The sequence below is a fragment of the Pholcus phalangioides genome, unplaced genomic scaffold, assembly GCF_987345545.1.
Source record: "Pholcus phalangioides strain wild (caught in Gottingen) unplaced genomic scaffold, Ppha-v1.0 ptg000005l_1, whole genome shotgun sequence".
Taxonomy (NCBI): domain Eukaryota; kingdom Metazoa; phylum Arthropoda; class Arachnida; order Araneae; family Pholcidae; genus Pholcus; species Pholcus phalangioides.
The window spans coordinates 6,321,155-6,345,314 of NW_028301598.1; the positions used below are offsets into that span (position 1 = coordinate 6,321,155).

Genomic DNA, 24,160 nt, shown 5'->3' on the forward strand with positions numbered 1-24,160 from the left:
ACTCCCAGGTGTCTACCTCACAGCCAAAGACTCCCCGGCACCAGCTTCAGACTTTTGGTGTCTTCAAACACACGTTGAGATCACAGGTCAGTCGCTGCGCATGGAACTGGAGGTGAAAGTCCACGGGTAGCCGGTCTGGCCACTAACCAATACACAGGATCACGACGACGTTGAATCCTCTCATGAAGTCAAGCGATGAGACGGGCGAGGTGCCCAAGGCACACTTCTATCATTTTAACTCATTGTATTTGAGAGACGATCTAGCTCACTCCTCAACAGGGTGTGACGCCTTACTGATTAAGACAAGTCGGAAGTAGTAGAATCGTTCGTAGTGAAGCACATCTCTATCTGGTTTTTATATGGGAGCTTTCCCTATAATGCCTCACGAAAGAGCCAATCACAAGGTCGAAGGTGCGCCGTTAGCTTGTATCTAATTTACATGGTTTCATGAGAGAAAAGGAAATATTGTAATCATTATAATATTAAATCTGGCAACCAAACATAACAAATTGGCCGATCGACAGACACACAATACTGCCACTTGATCCAGGAGACAAAAAGGTAAAACAACCCAAAATATATAAACAATGACTAGAATAAGGACGATCTCCACGGGGTGCCCAATGGTAATGTTACACTAAAATCCTCTTTTTTTGGTCAAATTTTAGCTGTAAATAATCAATGGATATCTTTAATTCTTTGGCACTTATATATATACCATCTGGCAATTAAGTAGTTAGCGCACTAGTCTGCGGCTGTGCACGTCTGGGTTCGAATCTTGATCGGTTAGTCTGGACTCGGCTTTATAACACAGATATAATGGCTAAATAAAACAGATATAATGGCTAAATAAAACAGATATAATGGCTAAATAAAACAGATATAATATGTTTTAGCATTAAAAAGAAAAGGTTAAGCGTTTCTAGACTTTTCAAAAAATGTTGAAGTTATTTAATTTGTAATACCATTTTTTTAAAAATCTTTATAGAGTTCGTTTTCGAATGTTCCAATGGATAAATATATCTTTAAGCGTCCGAGGTTGAAATCTGTAGAAAGCAAAGCTGAAAGTAGCTCCACGTCTGCTGCTGAAAAATCCGAATCCATGATTTCTGAGGAAAAGAAGTTCTTGGAAAAAGGAAGGAAATTCCAGAATTCATGGAAGAATAAACATCCGTGGCTTGTTTACGAACCTGAAGTCGACAAGGTATTTTGTTCATTTTGTCAGCGATGTTCAGAACTGAACGTTTTGAAATGCTCAAGAAAGAAAGATACCTTTATATCAGATAGTTTCCGCAAATGGAGACACGCGTTAGAGAAATTCGGAATGTCACCACGAGTCTGTAGAAAAGAGCGAGTACCTACAACAATCTATCGATATCGAAAAACAGATATATGATATAAAAAAACAAATGATTGTGGCGAGAGATGCCCTCAATGCTATTTTTGCAAGTCTCCTCTGGCAAGGCAAGAAATTGCTATTTGTGGCCATGAAGATGAAGACTCAAATTTAAGACTTTTGTTGTTACTTTGTTCAAAAGAATCATAGCCATTGTTGAAGTGGTTGAGCATAGCAAAGAAGTATAAATTGATTTTTCCCACGATTCAGAACAAAATTCTGGAAATTATGGCTCATCAAGTGTTGCGAAATGCAGTTAACGACATTCAAAAATCTGTTCATTTTGCTTTGGTTTTGGACGAAACAACAGACATGTCCAACCAAGAGCAGGTCAGCATATGCATTTGCAATGTTGATGATAATTTAAAAGTGCACAAAACATTTATCGGTTTTTATTCTACAGTAACTACCACAGCCGATTCTTTATATAATCTGATTAAGTACAAATTAATAAGAGTATGCCTATCTATGAAGAATTGCCGTGGCCACTGTTGTACACATGGGTGTACAAAAACGAATTAAGCAGCAAGAGCCACGGGCTTTGTTCGTTCGTTGCTCAGCCCATCGGCTGAATTTGACTGTGCAGGACGTTATGCAGGAAATTTCTGTTGTAAGAGACATGATGAACACTGTCAAAGAATTGGTGAACTTTGTGAAAGAATCGCCAGCCTGTGTAGCTTTATTTCACAACTTCAAAAAAAAATGAAAGCACCGATTTATGCCCTCTTTGCCCAACAAGATGGTGTATGCGTGTAAGCAGTGTAATTAGCATAATAAAAAATTACACTGAAATAATGGATTTCTTGGAGCATGCATCAAATGATAAATTGAGTAAGCCTTTGTGCACCAGTAAATGCCTCGGGTTCTTAACGCAGCTTGAGCGTTTTGATTTTTATTTCGCTCGGAAAGCTATCGTCAAAATATTGGGGCCAACAGAAGAAGTAAACAAATCAGTTCAGGTCCCATCAACTTCCTTGCGAAATGTGGAAAGCCAGATCGAAATGTTGTGCCTCATGTTGATTGAAGGAAGAAGCAATGAAAATTTTGCACAGTTCTGAGAGGAAGTAAAAAAGAAGCAAAAGATCTCTCCTTGGACAAACCTAAACTTCCTCGGATCCGAAAAATTCCTTGTAAAATTAATGATCATCTCAACACCCACATGTTCCAAAGTACTGAGGATTATTTCAGAAAAATCTATTATGAAATTATTGATGGCATTCTCGGTGCATTAAATAATTGATTCAGTGGGTGCCCAGCTTTCTCAAAAATAAGAAAAATAGAAGAAGTAGTAAAGTTCCTGAATTCGACAAAGCGAGATATGGAGCTCAAAAGTGCTTTTCAAGACTTCTGCAGCAAAGACATAGACATTGAACGACTGTATTTGCATTGTTCAATGCTTCGAGATATTTTGAAGCAAAAAAGTGTGAAGATAGAAAACATGAGCAAACTGAAAGATTATCTTCTAGAGAATAAAGCAGCTTCTGAGATGCTGACGGAAGTCATGAATTTAGTTAAAATTTTTTATGTTGTGCCAGCTACTAGCTGTACATCTGAGAGAAGTTTCAGTCTTTTGAGACGGTTGAAAACGTTTTTACGCACAACAATGGGGCAAAATCATATTGCTATCTCAAACACACACAAAGAATATGCAGATGATTCAAAAACAGAAATGTTAGTGAATGAGTTTGTGAAGAGAAAGTTTCATTGATCAAAAACATCTGCTTTGTTTTAAATGTAATTTATTTTATCTCAATCGGTTCATTCACACATGTTTATGCTATATATTCTCATATCTACAATAGATTTTTGAGATTTTTAACTCACTTCATCCCTAAGACAAAAATTGTGTCATATTTTCTTTGGTAATTGATGTTACACAGTTTACATTTGCTTAAAAAAAAAAATTAGTATTTTATAATGATAGTTTTAGAAAGTTTTAAATTTTAATAACTTAAAACAAGAGAAATAATTGGGTACAAAGTGATTGGGAATTATGCCACACACAATAAAATAAGAATTTATGTCAGTAGGCCTATTTCCTATTAAATTCGTAGGTGAATGATATATTGGCAGCGAAAATGGAATCTCTCACTTCTCCAGCCCTTTTATATGAAGTCATTTTTACTCGTTCCCCGGATGTGACGTTATTCCAAGGTCTGACTGTATTGGGTATGAATGACTCTGGTGAGATGAGATAAATTGCATAAAAGTTCGGGCAAGACATAACCAACAATTTTACTGTTATCGTAAGAATCTAAGAATTTTACATTGTTATAAAAAGAGTGGGAATTTTTACTGCTACTGTAGGATAGCGTAAGAACTTGGTACTAGTTTGAGAAAGCAAAAAATTAGAAAAATCAAGAACTTATTGTAATGTATTGTAGGATATCGTTAAAATTCAGTGCCATAGTGGGATATCGTAAGAGTTTAATTCTATTGTAGGCTCTATGGTAAAAATTTATAGTTATTGTAAGTAACATTAGAATTCAGTATCATTGTAAATAATCGTTGAAATTTATTTTATTGCAGTATTTCGAAGTGCATGTAAGAGTTAAGCATGCTATTGTGAATTTTAATATAAGGATGTTATGACAACCTTTAATAAAATTAAATCACAGTGACATCCAACAATATCTGTTGCAAGTTCCGAAATGAACTGACTGATATAGGAGGTTGATTGTTGACCGTAGATTCCTGCAAAAACAGTTCTTTAAAACAGAACTGATTTTTTTCAAAAGAGCTGAACTCGATGTTTTATTGACTTTTTGCTAGGATATAGAAATCGAACAACACAGACAAATTTTTTGTTCAAGTTCATAAATAACGCATTTTTGTATTTCAAATCTTGAAAGGAACATCATAAGAGTGCTTGAGGTTTATGAAACAGCAGTGTTATGTCAATCTTAGTGTTGTATTTCGAGTAATTTTTTCGTAATATAATTTTTTCTTGACTTCAATTTCATGAAATATGGTTTGAATTACAATAATTTTTAATTTTCTGAGGGAAATTTTTGCAGAAGAGTAGGGTAAGGGTAATTTTCAATGATGTTTCAGTTATGAGATTTTTACATTTATACGACGTTTTGACCCGACTGTTCTGCGGCATGCTTAAAAACCTCGTTTATACGACGCAGCGAATAAGCAAGGTTCCATTGTATGGGGCTTGAGCCCCCAACATTTTCAATAACTTTACACCCTTGGATGTGATACCCAATAACATTCAATTGTCTTCTGTAATTTTGGGGCATGCAGAGTCATAAACAATATTTGCAATGCTCGGCAAAGAGCTAGAAATGAAAGTGTTTCATTTGTCCAAAAAGATTACACTGGCATTGAGCACTAAAATTTTAACAAATCCTTTTAAAAAAGGGATGGACAATGCAGTAAAACTCTCTGGTCCACCTTGACTTATTTATATCGGAACTTGTAATTTACATATTCAGCACTGTGCTGTTGGAAGTGGTCTCGAAAGAGCATCATTTTCAAAAAAACTTATATATCTTCATATTTTGCTGTATTGTCGAAGAGAGTTGACAGACTGGACTGTGGAAGACTCCAAAAAAGAATGTAATATATATTGCAAGGAGAGCAGAAAAGAATTATCTGTGGTTGTTAGTTATTGGTCATGTCTGTCTGTCTGTGGTTGCTAGTGCACCGTTTTTCCCAAAATCATTTTTGTTACCAAGTCATTCATTTTTCTTTGGCTCGAGTCAATTTTACAGGATACTGAAATAATGAAAACATTTTTAGGGATTTTTTTTATTATGCTATGATTATGTTGTCTAAGGGAGTACCCTCCCCCTGTCCTACTCTTTCTAATTTTTTGAGTGGAAGCTCTGCAGTATCCGAAGAACTTTGAAGCATGTCTTTGGGGTCAAGGCACCTTCTGACATCTGGAAGGAAACAATTTTTAAACAAATCCATAAATGTCTTTGTAGTCCAAAAGGAGGGGGGGGGGGGCTCTTCTCTTGTTCATTAAAAGTATGGGGAAATATATATATGACTTCATTGCCTTCAATGCTTGCAGATTTAATAAAGACAGTTATAATATGCAAGTTATGCAGTACTAATCTTGAAAGGCATCTTAATGCCATAGGAGTTAGTAGTGACTCAACCTGTAGAGATTGTTTATATAAGGGAAAAAATTTACTCACTTTCTTTGTGATTGTGAAGTGTACTCTAAACATAGGTTTGAGCACTTGGGTCGCAATTTTATCAAACCGTGAGAGCTTCAAGACATTCCTATTGGATCTCTGCTGAGCTTTCATGGTTCATACTCTTTCAAGTTAAAAAAATTCAAGGACTTTTCAAGCACTTTTCCAGGCAAAATTCTAAAATTCAAGGACGTTAATATTACACTCGATAAAAAATTAATTTTTTCAAAAAAAAAGTTAAATGTATTGTAAATCTAAATTAAAAACTTAGCATTCTTAATTGATAATTAAAAATTAAGTTTTTAAGATATATAACTTCCATATAACAGTTATTTTTACATGAGAGACATGTGGATTCCAGGGCTATATACAGTCGATCCCGCTTATATTTTTCCCTCTTAGTACGAGTAATTTTTTTGAGAATTTAACATTTTTCCTATATTGATAATGTAAACTTTTCCCAGATACAACGTTTGAACTTTTTGCTATTCCTGCTTACAGTGTTTGAAAAATTCACATCAGGCTTTTGCCTCCCTTGAAAACAGCTTACTTTTTCACCTTTTTCACAGGTAAAGAAACACAAATGGTGGTTATTTGTGTGTTTTAGATTGACGATCGTCTTCATATATATATATATATATATATATATTTTTTTTTTTTTTTTGGTTGCCTTCGTATGAGGCAACAATGTTTTGTTTTTATAATAAAACTTTCCGAATACACCCACCCTTCGGGAACGCTTCGATATCTCTATGAGATGGGAAGCGGGGTGTGTCCGGTCTTCAAAGGTCAAAGGTTATTTGTGTGCTAGCGATTAACTATTACGTGAAAACTAGAGGTGGGACTATTCTTTTATGGTTCTTTGAAAGCCGGTTAATTTTTCGGCATAAAGAATCAATTCAAAGTATGTTTCTTTCTTTTTTTCAAGGGTTAGGCATGATAATTTTAATATATATTTTTCCGGATAATTTTCCACAAGACTTCGAGGTTGCAAAACAAGAAGCGGTTCGACGGACAAACACAGATTTATTTACAGAACAGCAATTTACACGTATTTACAAGCTAATCAGAGAGCTTACAACTTTCTCGTAAAGTTTAAACACAACTGACTGTTCATCGAATCTCTCTATTCGAGTCTCTTTTAGCCTGCCATCTTGTGAGCGCCGCACTATTTATAACCCCGGAGAAACTTCGAGAAAAAGAACATTCCACAAAATTCTATCTTACAGTTTCCTAGTCGGCGGCGGCACCGTACGGTCTGTCTGGAGGGGGGGTTGAACCATTCTCCGGAAGGGCGGGGCTTTCTAGAATGTTCTTATAGCCCTCCGCCAATCTGACCTTTTTCCGTTTAACCGAAACCGATTTCGATATTTCTGAGAGCAATCGATCAAATCGTGATATCTATCGCCTACAGATCATAACAATATATTTTTCTTTTTCTCTCACTTTGTCTAACAACAGTGTGCAGAGCATAAACTGCCCTTACCACTGTTCACATACACCAGTGTGATTGAAGTTATGCCACTGAATAGGAAGACTAACTGATAAGAACTAGAAAAAGTGCTCAGAAGAGGTTAATTTTTTTTCCTTTGCAGTCTTATTCAAATTTGTCGCATTAGACCATTTCCACAAAAAATTACTTCTTCCAAAGAATGAATCTTCTCATAGTGGTGTTATAGCGACTGCATATAACAAAGGAATGAAACGGTGGGTCTTCTCATACAACTCTGAATCTATTGATATAAAATGAAGCCGGAAAAGAGTGAGATGGACACAAAACATAAACAACTTGACAAATTTTCACATGCCAGTATCAAGTAGCATTTGAAGGTGACTTTTTCAGATGAGAAAAATCGGATTTCCCAACTGAACTTCTTGGAATTTAATTCTTCAGGGGAACACACACACACACAGCCAATAAAAGATGCTTTCATGACCTTTGATATTTCGGAAAATAAAGAAGTAATAGCGTTAGATTTTGCCGAGCAGAGTTCAAGTCAGAATGCCTCAGAGCAAGTTAAAAAGAAAATCTCTAAGTGTAGGGGATTAAATAAAAATTCTGGAATTTGTAATGTAGATCATCATTATTTGTAAAATAGATCATCAATCTTTATTGAACACCATAAATCATTACTTAATTATAGTTCGCAACTGGTTTTCTGCAAATAATCTAGAAATTAATGTAATTAAGACAAAATTTATGGGTTTTTCTTTGCATAACAATATAGATATTAGATACAATATGGTTTTTCATAGCCGAAACTGCCCATATAACTTTTTGTGCACATGCTCATCTTTAGAACAAGTATCTCCATTAAAGTGTCTTGGTGTACATATAGATAAAAATATAAAATGGAAAACACACATAAAACACATACAATCAAAACTTCGATACACCTTATAAAAATTCTATTACCTTAAGCAATATGTAAATAGATCTTTCCTATTGTCATTTTATTATGCCGGTATTCATTCACATCTATTATATGGCCTGACTGTATGGGGAAGCAATTACATAAGCACATTACGCCCTATTATTCAAATACAAAAAATAATAATTAGAGCACTTAATAACGATTATTCTACTCTCTCATACAAACTTTTTCTCCTCCTAAATATACTACCACTATGTTATCTGTATTTTCACAAATCGATAGTCCTTCTAAATAAAAATAAACTCGATCTGCCTTTTAATACTTCATCTACATCGAGTCGATTTAGCAATACGTTATCTATACCATTTATTCATAAAGCAGTGAAGAGAAATCATTTCACATTTCTTGTTCCGAAATTTTACAACAATCTGCCATCTGACATTCTCCACTGCACTTCAATATTTGTATTAAAAAAACGTCTCAAACAATGTTTGCTCTCTATAAATGATATTGAAAACTATTTTAATATGCAATATATTTTTTCCCTATTTCAATTGAGCTCTCGCAAAAAAAAAAATAAAGAAAGAAAAACACTACCCCACCACTCAAAAATTTCAGAATCGCACCTTCCACTGTTGCCATTATTTATTTTAATACTAATTATTTGCTTCATTTACAATTTATTTTATTTATATGAATAAAACAAATGGCTCATCTTAATTTAAATCAATGTAATATTTTGTGCCTGTGTATATGTGTGTGTATGTATGTCATATTCATAGATAATTTCTCTGTTTTGCATTTTTTCATTGTTTTGTTTAATTATTTTTAAAAATTATGATTAGTTTATTATTATCTACTATTCATGTTTGAAAATTAACTCAATAATGATCATCTCCACCAGTATCAATCGACAACGTTCTCTTGGATGGATTTTCTCTGTTTTGTGCAATGTAAGTTTGTTGATGTGATGAATAAAATTGAATTGTAGATGATAATCATGTGCTTTCGAGAGTTACAACAAAAAAAAAATTCAATTTACCTCCCAGCACGTTAAATACCATATTAGGTTCAAAGATGCATTGTACATCAATATCAAAATATCATTTCTTTCCTTTTTTTCCTGTGCAAACTACATTCTGTATAATGGACGTTAATATTTAATGGAATAACAAATGCATAATTTCTTCCTATTAAATCTCTATATGTACCGTAATGTTTGCTAATAAATAAAATAAAAAAACTGCATAAAAAAACTATGGTCGGTGAAAAACTATGTCTTACAATTCTTATAGGCATCTCGTGCTTAAAAAACGTTTTCCCACTTATAATGTTTTTTAGTTGCAGTTTTTGGAAAACGTTATAAGCAGGATCGACTGTATTAGCAGGTATAGCTACAGCAATGACTGATAGAATCTTAAGTTCTTTTTTCTTGATATATATGACTATAGATATATTGATGATGTATTAATGGAGAACCGCCACAATCAAGCAAACCATTGTCAGTATTTTAAAATTTTCTCTCAAGTTTTTTACTTTCAGAAACATTAAAATTAGTCTTTTTATAAGCATTTGCAGAAGCACTACAAAAACCTTTAGGAGGGGTTTATAAAACATTTATTAAACTCAGACAATTTATATTTATGTTTGATACAAGAATTAGCACTGTGCGCAAAGGGTGTTTTCTAGAAAACTGAAAAAAAAAGCATATTTAGAAACCATGAATACAGAGGGCCGACTGTATTTACATTATATATATGAGCGAAAATTTTGATAAAATATACTAATTACAAAAATAATTATCACAGTTTCAATGCAGATATGTAGAAATATCTTTATATCACTAAAATACCCCCATTTATTTGGAAGTTTTAGGAAAAATAGCCGGATGGGAATGTGTTAACATACCATTGATAAATACAGGGTGTCTCAGAGCTCTACCATTAGAAATAAAGCTATGATACTACACGTCAAGACAAAAAAATTTTTCAATGGAACTTTTGGTCATAAATGGCTTTCATGTTCAGTGCATGTTAGCATGGAATTTAAGTCACTAGTGCCGGAAAAGGGGGGGGGGGGGGTAAAGTGATCCTGAAAAATTTTTATCACATGCATATAAAACCATTGGAGAGAAACAGTTTCTTTTTCCTCTGTAATTGCCTTTGACTAAATTAAGGAATTTTGTGGTCACTCCTCATTATGTCAGCAAGACTGCCACATTTTGGTGACTTCTGAAGTGGGGTAATGCACATGTACCTTGAATGAGTGGGTTGTAACCCTGGGCTTCCATTGGAAAATTTTTTCGTCTGATGTGTACTAGCACACCTCTCACTTTGGCACTACAGTTATAGGACACCCTATATTCTCTCTGCATAAATACTTACAACTTTTTTATTTTATTTTGAAGTCTTACTACAGGAAGGCCTTGCAACTAAAGAAATCGCTTGCAAAAAGTAAAGGGAAAGCACAGCCTTTTGTCCAAGGGGTAAGTTGTTGGTACACACATCAGTATATAGATATATACATATAAAATGTATAAATTTTGAGGAACTTTCTATGTGTAACTGTTAGCATTTCTTATTCCTTCTGTTAATATTTATTACCCTTTCAAACCATAATTAGTTTATCCATTAGTTCTGGATTACGTTGCATACAATTTTTATTCTCCCTTCTTGGGAGCTTATTGCTGAGCTGAGGGAAGTACATCATACTGCTCTATGTACATAAGGGAAAAAAAAAAGAAGTTTGTGTCTCTGTAGTTTAATAGTCACTTATGGACAGTGCAAGAGGACTGTGGTTTAATTTCTGGCAGACGCAAGCAAACTTATATCCAGAAAGTTTCTTGTCTTAATGTGTCTTAAATAATATCTTTTTTTTTCAACTTTTCAAGTTTATATTTTGTATTTAATTTTTTTTTAGGAAGTGACATCTGATGTAGATGTGAAGTTCCAGTCACACTTATGCCATGTCAATCTCAAACAGTTCACTCAAGCCATCAATGTTGTAAGTTTTTGTATGTTTTATTATTTCTAGGTCACTTTTTTTTTAACGACTTCCATATCAGTTTTTTTTAAATATAATTCAATGTATGATATAATTTTTGTCACAAAATAAGAACTATTTTGGGATGGGATTATTTTTAAATGTAATTTGAAATTTATAAGTAAAAATTTTTTTTCAGCTTGAAGGCATTCCTGGGAAGCAACGTACACCTCGCATAAACATGGCTCTTGGTAAATTGTACCAACAGAAGGGAATGGAAAGATCGGCTATCACATGCTATAAAGAAGTGTTGAAGTAATTTGTTAATCTTTTTCTTGTGTGCCAAATAAATTGTGCAGTTTATATGTAGTTTATGATTTGCAAATGACTCAAGGATCTTTTCATTTTATGTCATTAGGGATTATTGAAAATAATGCGAATCACTACCTGGCTATCTTCCAAATTATTTTAAAGGTGTGATAATGTGCAATCTAATGTTACCTTAATTCATGAATCATCTATGTACAGTGAAACCTCAATATAACAATATTCTATGTTGTCATTAAGGGAAAAAATTGAATTCAGCAAGTAATTTCAACATTGAATTGAATAGAAAACTCAAGAAAAATTCCAAAAATTTGAAGCATTTAAAAATTCAAATAAACCAAGTTTGCCTGTAGGTATATGATTATTAAAAATTATTGTACAAGAGTCTACTCTATGTTTCTGATCATTAAATTTCTTTATACCCATATTTCTTATTTTTGTATATTTTTCCTTTTGCAGAGAGTGTCCTCTTGCAATTGATGCTGCTTTGGACCTTTTAGTTCTTGGAGTGAAAGGAGCAGAAGTTGCTTCACTTATGCTGAATGGAACTTCTGTTGTCATCGCCAGTATTGAGTGGTAAATACTCTTTTTCAAAAAAAGAAAAATAATTTTCTTCATTCAAAAAAGAACTAAAAATTCTCTGAACTGTCAGTCTTTTTTTTAACCCTTTAATGGGTTTGTTCATTTTCTTGGTTGCATAGTAATATAATACCGAATTTCTACCACAGAATTTTTCTGCCTTTCGTAAAGATAGAAACACATGCAGAGGAGGCGTAGCCCTTGTTTTCAACAGTTCTATACCCCTAATTGAAATCCCTCTTGAATCAAATATTGAAATTGTCGGTGCCGAATGGCATCATCACAACTGCATTCCCATTGCAATTTTCTCCCTTTACATACCCCCTGCCTCGGACCCTCACTACTTCATTGAACTTGAAACAATACTGGACCGATTTCATAATTCTCATCTTCTAATTATAGCCGGTGATTGGAATCTACCCGGTATAGATTGGCATAAAATGCAGTCCCTCTCGGGAAACCATGGTATTAACAATAGAGTTCTTGACATTTTCCTAAAATTTAACCTCGTCCAAACCATCTTGGAACCCACAAAAATATCCAATCACTCAATCTCCACATTGGACCTAATTGCAGTTTCCAACAAAATTCCGGTTTCCAATTTTTCAGTTTTTGATGGCTGTTCCGACCACAAAATCCCTTTTTTAGATTTCTTTCTTCATCATACCATCCCTCCTTTTTATCGCGCCAGAAAACTCAACTTTAACAAGGCCAACTACCCTCTCATGCAAAATATCCTTTGTACCCACTTTCCAGAATTCATCTCCTCTTCTAACGATATTCAACGTCTCTGGAGTAAATACAAAACTGTTATAGATAAATGCAAAGCCACTGTTCCTACCAAGTGCTCCTCATCTAAAAGTTTTTTTAACCCTTGGAGCAACCGTGACATTATCCATCTCATAAGAAGAATTCGACGAGACGTCTCTAAACTCAAATTTAATGTCTCCTCTACTCTCAGAAACAAAATCTTGATCTCCACTCGTAACCTCAAAGACCTTATCTTTTTATTGCCACAAATCCAACTACCTATCCCACTCATTGCCTTCTTATCTCAAAACAAATCCCTCAAAATTTTGGAATTTTCTCCGCCCCAAATCAGCAGGTGCCTCCTCGCTCAAAACTTCCAACTCGGACCTAACCTCTCCCCTTGATCTTGCCTCCGTATTTAACCGGGCCTTCTCTTTTGTTTTTTCCTCTGATCCTACACCTCCCCCCCAATACATCTTTTTTGATTCACTTCATAACTCCTGTCCCATCTCCTTTTCTAAAGCCAGTCTCCTGAATCTTCTAAAAAGACTAAAACCCTACTCTACTGGCCCAGATTGGATCCCCAATCATATCCTAAAATTCTGCACCGATGAAATTCGCAACTATCTCCTCATTATATTCAACGTCTCACTGAATACTTCTAAAGATAGACATTTCTAAGACAAATCCAATGATTGTATTTTGGTTGTTGTAGTACCTTTTCCAGTCTGGGCACAAGGCTCACATCTTGCTTTCATAACCAAATTGTTTCACACTATATCTCAAGAGCTTCACAATTCAAATGGAAGCCAATGGTGTCATCTGATACATATTTCAAAGACAAATCCAATGATGCCACTCTGATTTTAATACTGTTTCCGGTCAGTACCAGACTTGCGGCCCACATTCGCAATAAAATTGTTTTAATCTGTATCTTGAAAAGTTTGCAATCAGGGTTGTTTGGTTTAAACCACAATGGTTTTAAGTATTTACCACAAAGTGATTTTTTTATAAACAAAAATTTCAAAAATCACATAAATGTGGCCTAAATATAGTTTTTTTACCTTGCAAAATATGATATTGGTTTATTAATAGCCAAAATTTGTCGTTCTTACTGCATTTCCTAACCTTGGGATGCATTCTGATGGTTTATCTTTAGCAAATTCACCCATGAGGATTGCATCACACATCTAAATGTAGTGAAGGATTATCTCACAGGCTGGTGTTTTTTTTTTTTTTTTTTTTTTTTTTTTTTTTGGGGGGGGGGGTTCCTCTCACAAAGAAGCAGCAACAATAGTGACTTTACCATCATGCTAGGGCAGGTGATCTGCCCTAGCATGACCACATAATAACCACACCAGCTGCTCCTAAAGGACAAAGGCCAGTGTAGGATGATTAATTTTACCTCACAGACATTTCCATTTTCTTTCCATTAGAAGCAGTACATCTCCTGCTGTATATCACCATCACCACCAGGCTTGATATTCAATAGGTTAGATATATATATACTTTCACCATTACTCCCAATTAATCAAGGCTCTACTGCGTAGTAGTAAGTGATTTATGAAAAATAATCAGTTATATATAGGGTGATTATAAAGTTCTGATTCCAAAACACTATACAATAAGAACAAATCGCCAAAATGACTAAAATTTTCATGGATACTTCTGAAGCAATGGAATTTTTTTTAGCAAAAGGAGAAAACCGTAAAAATGTACTTGTAGATGATGCTGTACTTGGCCAGCGGTATAATCTATTTTGTGCATCCACATCAATTTGGCACTACAACTGCATCAGTGTGTGGATAGCAACAAGAGCAAAGCAGCTGCTGAGAAACCATTTTGACAATAACAGGATGACGGCACCTGGTTGCCATGTTCACCTGATTTTATTCCTTGCAACTTTCGGCTTTGGGTGGAGTTGTTATGTTCACCTCAAAATGTTATATACGATGGTCAAATTGCAGACTTTGGGGAATTGAAAACACATCCACATCATTACCATGCCTGACCCCCCCCCCCCCCCACCCCCAGGATCAAAGGTTGAACCAACAGATCTAATGCATATGTATGAACTGACATCATCATACCCTAACCCCAGACTTATAGGTCTATTTCGCCTTATTACGTACTCTGATCTGTTGTTGAACAGGCATTTCTGCTCTTCAGCCTCGTAGTCAGGACACAATGATCAACATATTTAACATTTCTTATGTAAATTGTAGTTGCTTGTTCAATGACTTCATTTTTATGATGTTTTCATGAATCTTGAAATCATTACGATACTAATTAAGTTATTATTTTGTCCTGACTGGATATTGTTTCCTTTCTTTGAGCAAATTTTCCATGAATCAGACGAGTGCAATGTCGTCTTATTTTTAAGTATTTTTCTCTGCTTTGCCATACAAAATTCTATTATTTCGGGAATATTATGCAAATTTTTCAGTCATTCTGACCAGTGGTTTTTATTTCACAGTGTTTTGAATATTGCCTCCCTGTATATCATAAATCATTGCTAATTAATCTGCATTAATTATGCTTCATTAAACACATTGTATTTACTTAGTTTTTAGCAAAGTTGTTGCAAAATAGCTTCTTAATTAAGCATATTAAAGGTAACTGGAGAAAACATCTTTATTATTTGGTTAATAACATCACTAAGAGAATTCTCAAACACAAAATAATTCCTTGAGTTAAGCTGTAAAGTAATTGAATTACAAAGTTAGTTTTTGTTAAAATGTAAAAATATTATTCATTAATTAATATAGAAATAGTGTTAATTATACATTTATAAACATTTTATTTTAATTATTAGATGTTTGAATGATTTTTCATAAATTTTATTGTTTTTCATGTAAATGCTATTTAAACCAAAAAAAATCTGGTTTTTGGTTTTTTTCAAAATAACCGTTTTTTTTACCAACCCTGTTTGCAGTGCAAATAAACAATGTTGATATCATCTTTTAGCTATTCCAAAGATAAATCTGATGATACCAATTTCATTATGTCAGTACCTACCACATGAAGGCACAAAGAATGTATTCACGTCAAAACTTGTTTGTCGCTGTATACTGTACGTATATTCTTTCAGTGCCTTCAGTTAGACGAAGAGAAGGAAAACTCATCCACTTCAAACTGTGATTCTTTTCCCCTGTAATCAAAATGTGTATAGAAGCTATCTCCGCTTCCTGTCAGTTGAGTTGGGGAGGGGAATGAAAACTGTATTTCATTGATAAGTGAGCTTCACAGAATCATTGGGCTTGTCATTGCCGGAATAAAAGGCTTTCATTGAAACAAGATACCTTGGTTTTGCTGATGAAAAACTTATTTTTCGGGAAATATGCACTGAAGTAAATTTAGATTTAGAAGTATGATTGAAATAGATTTAGATCATGTCAAAAAATGAAGATATGGGAATGTTTGTCTTATGTTGATAATAAAATAGTATATTGGTAATAATAATATACAGGATGTTTCACAATAGATGTGACTAACTAAAATTATTATAGTACTAGCTATTATACCCGGCGCTGCCCGGGTTTTCTTTAATGAGGCTGTTAGAAACACGTGATATCTCCCTCTTTCTTTGAGAGACATGCAAACCGTGTCTAAGTTAACCAATATGGCGACTTCCTGTGCGACTCATGAAATAAACAAATCTAGATTTAAAGAAACATAGAAATGAATATATCTTTTCTTTCCTTTTTTAAGGGGCGCTATGTATTTATATCCCCCCCCCCCCAAACTTCAAGTTAATTATCTGCCTGTTTCAGCTTTCAAAAATGCTTAATTAAAGCTGTGGAATTTTTTCGATGTACTTTTCACGGGCTCATAACTAATTTTAAAACAACCTAAACTATATGAATTGATGCAGTTGAATATCAGAAGATAATATGGAGATATTAATTTTCATTCTTCAGAAGATATAAATAAAAAGTTGAAATCAATGTTATTACATGAATACCCAACTCAAAAGAAGGTATGGCTAATTACTTCATATTCAATCTCCTGGGCTTAGTATACCTCTGAGCAAACACAATATTTCAGAAATCGGGAATTCTATACAATTTTTAAAATTATTGATGTGGCGGAAAACCCCACCAAATTTCAGCATTTCTACAGTAAAATAGGCAATTTTAACAGTGATTTCTATGAGTCCCACCCTTTTCCTGACCCTCAAAGCGATGCTAATGATGATTATGACGTCTATTCAAAAAAGCCTCACTACTGAGAGTATTGAAATGTAATTGTATTGAATAGTATTATTGTGTAGTATTGTAAGTATTGGCAAACCATTATAAAGGCATAAACTATTATACATATACTAACAGGATTAAAGAAGTGGCAAACCGTTGTAAAGGCATATACACGTCTGAAACGCATTGCTAGGGAACCACGGTAACCAAAGTAAACGTTCGGAAAGTGATTGTTGAGGCCCAAAAAACATTGTTGCCGGACAGTTTTTTTCCCATTTGGGGCATTTGCCCTGGTCTGACGAAATTTTAAAGTAGCCTATCGTTCAAGTCGGGTCCCATTTGGTATATATGCAAAATTTGGTGACGATAGATCTAAAATTGTAGATTTGTATAGAGAACATACACACACACACACAGAAAATCAATTTTATATATATAGATATAAAGCCATTAGAGGAGGCGCAACACACTCATTTTGGTACCATGAAATACATGCTTGTAGTTTTCTTTAATGTCTGTGCTTCATTTCTGACTTGGCATTTCATGACAAAAAATGATTGTTTGGGTGGTGTTAAAATTTGATCCATCTTTTTTTGAAATAGCAAATGAAAATGTATGTGGAGATTGATTTATTTATATTAGCAAAGTGGGTGTTTGCTTGCTTTTACCTTCTAAGTGCATTAAGTTTATTTTCCGGCCATACATAAAGTATATATAACAAAATACTTATATGTTTGCCTTAGAAATGCATTCGTGATTATTATTTTCATCACTTTTGTTTTTAAATAGGTATAGTGAAAGTCTGTTATAACAAGTATGTCGTATAACGAGAATCTCACCTTTACTAGTAATTTTCAAGTGATTATCTAAACAGCTGATGCTAAAGACACAAAAAATTTTCGTTTATAGAAAGTGCAAAATCAGGAAGCTTTTGCTATAACATCAACAAAATTCTTGAAAATCACAGTTTTTCTTTTGCTTTCTCTTGAAAAATTGAACTAAGGATGGATGCTAATTGCTTGTCATTGCACATGCTTCTTGTGAAAATTATTCTTACCTACTTCTAACTAAATATGGGCACAGAAAAGTCACATTTTTCTACTTTTCCTATGTTGGCTTTATCAGTGTATGTATGCACACAGGATATGCAACTTTCAACTGTACTTTTGAGACAAATTTAGGGGGGAAATTGTGGTACATCCTTGCATGAGCTGCAATTCACACGCAGACTTGTCCCAGCAAATAATACCTGAAACTGCTCCGAAGTATCAGTAGTTGTGTTCATGATAGATAACTTAGAGAAGATTGCTGCAGATATTAATTGCAAATATTTTTGTTTACTAAAAGTTTATATCAAGTTCCTTAATGGGTGCTTAACTATGAACATAGTTAGATATGATATTATATTTTCACTGAAATACATTATATTTCTTTTTAGGTTCTCGACATGGGTTAAAGCCCATGCACATCTTCATGCTAGAGAACTTAGCCAGGCCATTTGTGCTTTTAAACAAATTGATATGAAAGTAAGTCACTTGACTGTTTGCTCTACATCTAATAATACTCAAAGTTATATTGCATATGCAGTGATACCTCGGCTAATGAAGATAATTTCTTCTGAAATCACATATCTCCAAAATCTGTATTTACAGAAACAGTTTCCCCACAGATTTCTATTGGAAATTATTTAATTCATTCTGGTTTCAGCCCAAAATTTAGAGATAAGTTGTAAATTTAAAAGTAAGTGTAACAGTGTGCACTGAAAAGGATGAAGTATAGGTTTTTCTAAAAAAAATAGTTTTAGCGTATATATTAATTTTACTGAAATATATTGAAATGACTCGAAAGCTTCCCCAAAGAGAAATATAGCTATTATCTGGAATGTGGCAAGTATAAATGAACTTGATTGACAATAATTCTGATGACAAAGGCAGGAAAATTCAGCACAGCTGCATTAGTGTGTGCATGCATATCAACTAAAACATTTCTTAGCCTAGATATCAGCCAGTAGCATACACATATGGAACCTCTTTTATCCAGCCTAACTGGGACTAATGGTCACATTCCTATTAGAGAATTTTATGTTTATCAAGAAAGATTGAAACCAACACAAAATAATCTACTCATTTTTATATATTGAATATGTTAGGTATGTACTCACATTGAGAAATATTATATCACATATTTAGCCAATAGGGGACTTAACATACTACAAATTACTGATTGCAGTATTTTCCTATACAATGATACCTCAGCTAACAAAGATGATTCTTTCTGGAATCGAATCATGCTTGCTAGATAAAACATGATGTCTGATAGGTTTCTATAGAAAAATCATTTGATTCGTTCCAGAAATGGCTAAAATTTGAAAATAAGTTTTTAAAACACCAAGGGCCATTACAAAAAATGGAAAAACTGACTGAAGGCTGTAATGAACAACTTAAAAATGGAAAAAATGAGAATTTATATGAAGATGATATTCTGAGAATCTTTTTGTTTTACACCTTGTACACAACCAATACCCACTTTTATTTAGTCTGCTAAAGCTGGTATTAACACAACCCAGTCGAGTTCTTAGGTGTCCCCATCCATATGTAATTTTGTTAGCTCATTTCTGTCTCATACAAGCAGATAGGGGAAAAAAAAGCTCCTACAATGTTCAGACTGTTCAGTTTTATGGTAAGAGTCTTGCTCTAAAAGAACGTGTGCTCTGAAAACATAGGTTTTTTTTCCCCTTATGCATTTTCTATTAGCTGAATCTTCCATTTTACATGAAATGATTAAAAACTAAGAAAAAATTCTGATGTGGACATGAGTTAATCAGACTCGATGATTGGTATAAAAATTCAGCTCATAACATGACTATTTTATTGGATTGGAGTTAGGGGTGGCAACACTAGCCTTCATGAGAGAAGGACGCTCATTTTATTCTCTCCAACGCCATTTTTGAATTTTTTTTTTTTTTAAATAGCTTTTAAACGGAAGATATATTTTTTATACAATCTTTTAAACACTTATAATATTGAATTTGAATCCTGGCCCTCAATGTTGATCCGTCTCTATCGATCATAAGCTGATGACCAGAATGGCGAAAAATAACAAAAATTCTGAAGAAATGAAGATCGACGAAATATTTCACTCTCAACGTCAACTTGACAGAACACCTCCTGACCTTGCTGATCTGTCTTCGAACAATCTTTCAAAACGTCCCAGACATAATTCATCACCTGATGCTACTCTTGCTGTCTCTGATGATGCGAATCAGAGTGACAGAGATCTACTTATAGAGCTGAGAACTTTTGCACTGCGTAATACTGGAGAGCTTGCCGATTTGTCACGACGATTTGAATCGGTTGAAAACTCGCTGTCAAGAATTCTGATGGACTTGGAAGTGGCTAAACGAGAGAGAGAGATGACCTCCGTACTGAAAATGTCAAAATGGCTGCTGAAATACAAGAACTTCGTCATCGATTGGATCACGATCAAAATATAATCGAGTTAAAATCAAAAATCGACGACCTTGAAAACCGTTCTCGTCGTGATAATCTGGTGTTTTTCGGGGTTCCCTGTGATCAATCCGCTGAAACCTGGGATGTGTGTAAAGTCAAAATCAAGAACTTATGCGGAAAAGTGGGAGTGTCCCGTGTGCACATCGACAGGGCATACAGGATAGGAAAATCTACAAGTGAAAAACTGGCTCCGATCATCGCTCGTATACCCTCCACGGATGATCACAATACAATCCTGCAAAAATGGAAGGATTTGAAATCCCTTGGTATATCGGTCTCCCAGGATTATTCACCGGCCGTGAGAAAGAGAAGGAGTCTGCTGAACGTTGAAAGAAAAAAGGCGGTCACACAGGGTAAGAGTGCAAAAATGTTCATGGAGAAACTAATAATAGATAACGAGACTTTTATCTGTAATCCGGAATGTTCAGGCATAGTTAAAGTACAGAATTCAAATTTATAAATTATGGCTGGCCTGTTTGCAATATAGACCCTTGTAATTATAATGATGAATCAAATTCTAATCAAAACTTTATAACTTTGGAAAAAATTGAGTGTCCCAATAGTGTATCAAACAACAAGATCCCCAGAAATATTTTGCACTTTAATATTGCTGGACTGTATAACAAATATGAATATCCTGATTTCTGGAATGATTTCATGGATTGCGATTTTTTTTCACTTGTAGAGACCTGGCATACTATGGAATTTAAATTGCCAACCCAAATGCAGAATTATAAAATTATCCAAAGTCTGGCGTCTAGATCACGTATTGGTAGACCCAGTGGAGGCCTAATTTTTGGATACGATCAGAATAAATTAACAAATATTAACATTTTAAAAATTACTAATCTTTTCATTTTTTTATCAGCTGATTATTTTGATTTTAGAAAACTCCACATTGTATCCTGCTACTTTCCGCCCTACCCCAATTTCGACAAAGATTTTGAGGACCTGTTTATTTTCATAAATACATTTAATTGTGAAAACATTATTATCATGGGTGATCTGAACGCTCGCATTGGTAATCCATATGTTCTTAATCCCTCTTTCTTTTATGATGAACTCATTCATCACAGATCAAACGACCTTATCTTAAACCATAGAGGTAAGCTCCTGAATGAGCTCTGCATGTTAAATAATTTATTTATTTTGAATGGCACTTTTCCCTAAGACAACCCAGGTAATTTCACCTTCTTTAATCAAAATGGTGCTAGTGTCGTTGATTATATTATTGTATCTGCAAATGTGTACCGTCAAACAGTTGAATTTGAGGTTATCCCGAAACTCGGTTCCGATCATTTCCCTATTAGAGCAACCTTATATTTAATGGATACTAATTATTTCGCGAAACCAAATATAAATACCGGATTTTTAAAATCCTTTTGGAATAGTGAAGATGGCTCTAAATTTGTGAACGATATCGACTCACGATTTTCCGCTGATCCAGATATCGGCACCGAAGAAATCGTTCCATTTCTGATGCAGACCGCAAGAAATCATGGGTTAATAAAAAAATCAAGGTCATCGAAGGGCCTTAATACACGGAATGGACGCTTCGGTTGGTTCGATGTTGAGTGTCAGACTGCTTGAAGGGAGTTACGAAAAACAACCAGGATTTTGAGCAGGTGCTATAATAATCATAATTTTACGCAATACAAACTACAACGGAATGTTTATAGATACTTATGCAATAAAAAAAAAGCGGCATATTTCAAGCACTTAAACGACCAAATTTGTTCCAGCAGAGATTCGAAATCCTTCTGGGAGGTTATCAAAAAATTCAAGAGAAAAAAATCCCTCCATTCTTAAATCAACATATCAACATGGCACAATTACTTTTCAACTGCGTTCAAAGCGAATAATAATACAACACGAATGGAACCTCCATTAAATAATAGCTGTCGTGCAATTGACCCAATTTTGGATCCCTATATTACTTTTCATGAAGTAAAAAACGCTATTCAGAAACTAAAATGTGGGAAAGCCGCAGGTTGGGACTGCTTAAAACCCGAATTTTTTAAGTTTTTAGGAGATTCCTCCGTGATTACTCTTACAGATACCTTCAATAAAATCTATACCTCAACTAATCTACCCGAATCTTGGATCGAAATAATTATCTCCCTGATACATAAAAAGGGTGATGTTAACAATCCGGAAAATTTTAGAGCAATTTCCCTCATACCAGTAATTACAAAAATATTTACATCAATCTTAAACTCCAGACTCTATAATTGGTTAAACGTATATGACGTTCTCCTTGAGGAACAAGAAGGTTTCAGAAAGGAATATGGCTGCATGGATCAAGTGTTCGTTTTGAACTACTTCATTCAAAACAAATTAAAACGGAAGAGAGGAAAGCTGTTCTCAGCTTTTATTGACTTCAAGAGCGCATTTGATTCAGTGGACCATCAAATTCTCTGGTCGGTTCTCCAAGAGTTTAATCTTAGTGCAAAATTTGTTTCCATGCTCGCTGACATATACAAGAAAGCTGCCGCAAGGGTGCGCTGCTCATTAGGATACACTGAGTTGTTCAACATTAACTCTGGTGTTCTTCAGGGAGAAATTCTGAGTCCCATTTTGTTCTCATTGTTTTTGAATGACCTCATAATTTGCTTAAATTCTGCAGAAATAAAAGATTTGTCTTTCCCTGGTGGAACACAATTCAACATCTTGCTGTACGCGGATGACGCAGTGTTACTGGCGGCTTTCTGTGAGAATAAAATTTTTTAGTCTTTGAGCAGCTAAAATGAAATTGAAAATTGAGTGATATTGTTTATGAGATAATTTTAAGAGACCATTCAAATCAAAATGACTTATGAGGTTAGACAGATATTTTCGTCTATATGAACGATAGATTGAACAATTGAAAAAAACATGGTGCCAGGTTTCGAGTTCGTTCAGATTGCACATATTGCAGGAATTGTGGGGAGATATTGCAAAAATTTTTCCATGAAAAAAGATTGAATTATGTTTCATTCTAAGTTGAAAAAGGACTCTTTTCACTGTGATATCAATTTTTGATGTCATGTAATCCTCAACAAATGGATGCGATTTGAGAAACTTATAATGAGGGTGGTTATTACTATTTTCCATAGCACTCATGTCAATTTGGAGATTTTGGTCTACAAGTGTTTGCAGAATCTGTGGCAGAAACTTAACAGCTGTGTTGGGATCCTGAGCAAACCAAACAAACCCAAAGCCAGATTTTTCAAGTAACAGTTTGACGTCTGAAGCCCAGTTAAATTTTGACTCAGTGGACGAGTTGCTATATTGGTGTAAATATGATTTCTTACTAAGTCTAGAGTCCGGCATTTTGAGAATACGTATCCAGAATTTAACAATCAACTTTATAAATGTAATAGATAAAGAGGTATATCCGAGTTCCAATCGCAATATGTAATTTGGAGTATATTTTGACAAATTAAATAGTTTCTTAATAAAAAAAGAGAAGCATTTGTCGAGTTGTAGAAGGTAATGCATTGACCAAATTGGTGAGCCATAGATCAAAACAGAGGTTACCATACCGTTAAATAGTTTAAACCAGCTATAAGGTGAATTAAGTTTGGCTCCCAGAAGAGTAGGCCATAATGCATGCATTGCAGATATACTCTTCGCTTGGAAATGATTTTTTGCCAGATGGTATGTTCCAGAGGAAGAAAAGGGAATTCCGAGGTAAGTATAAGAATTAACTTTAATTAAAACTGGCGCAGTATTACTCCCCTATGAATTTAAGAAGAAAAATTGATATTCTAGAGCAATTTTTGTAAGGACTATAACCTAACAGTCAATGTGAACAAAACAAAAGTCTTGGTCTTCCGTAAGGGGGGGGGGGGGGGAAGAAGTCCAAAAGCGATACATTCTTCTACCAAAATAAAAAATTGGATACCGTTAA

The 24,160-nt window shown here is 34.3% G+C and overlaps 1 protein-coding gene across 1 annotated transcript in view; it reads left to right on the plus strand.

Annotated features, from left to right (window-relative positions):
• The window catches only part of APC7 (anaphase-promoting complex subunit 7), a 51,031-nt gene that overhangs the window by 7,932 nt on the left and 18,939 nt on the right, over positions 1–24,160 (plus strand). The window contains exons 3-7 of the mRNA XM_089232201.1: positions 10,333–10,410; positions 10,845–10,928; positions 11,107–11,222; positions 11,694–11,810; positions 18,198–18,285. Coding sequence (XP_089088327.1) covers positions 10,333–10,410; positions 10,845–10,928; positions 11,107–11,222; positions 11,694–11,810; positions 18,198–18,285 — 483 coding nt within the window. The remainder of the gene's footprint in view (positions 1–10,332; positions 10,411–10,844; positions 10,929–11,106; positions 11,223–11,693; positions 11,811–18,197; positions 18,286–24,160) is intronic.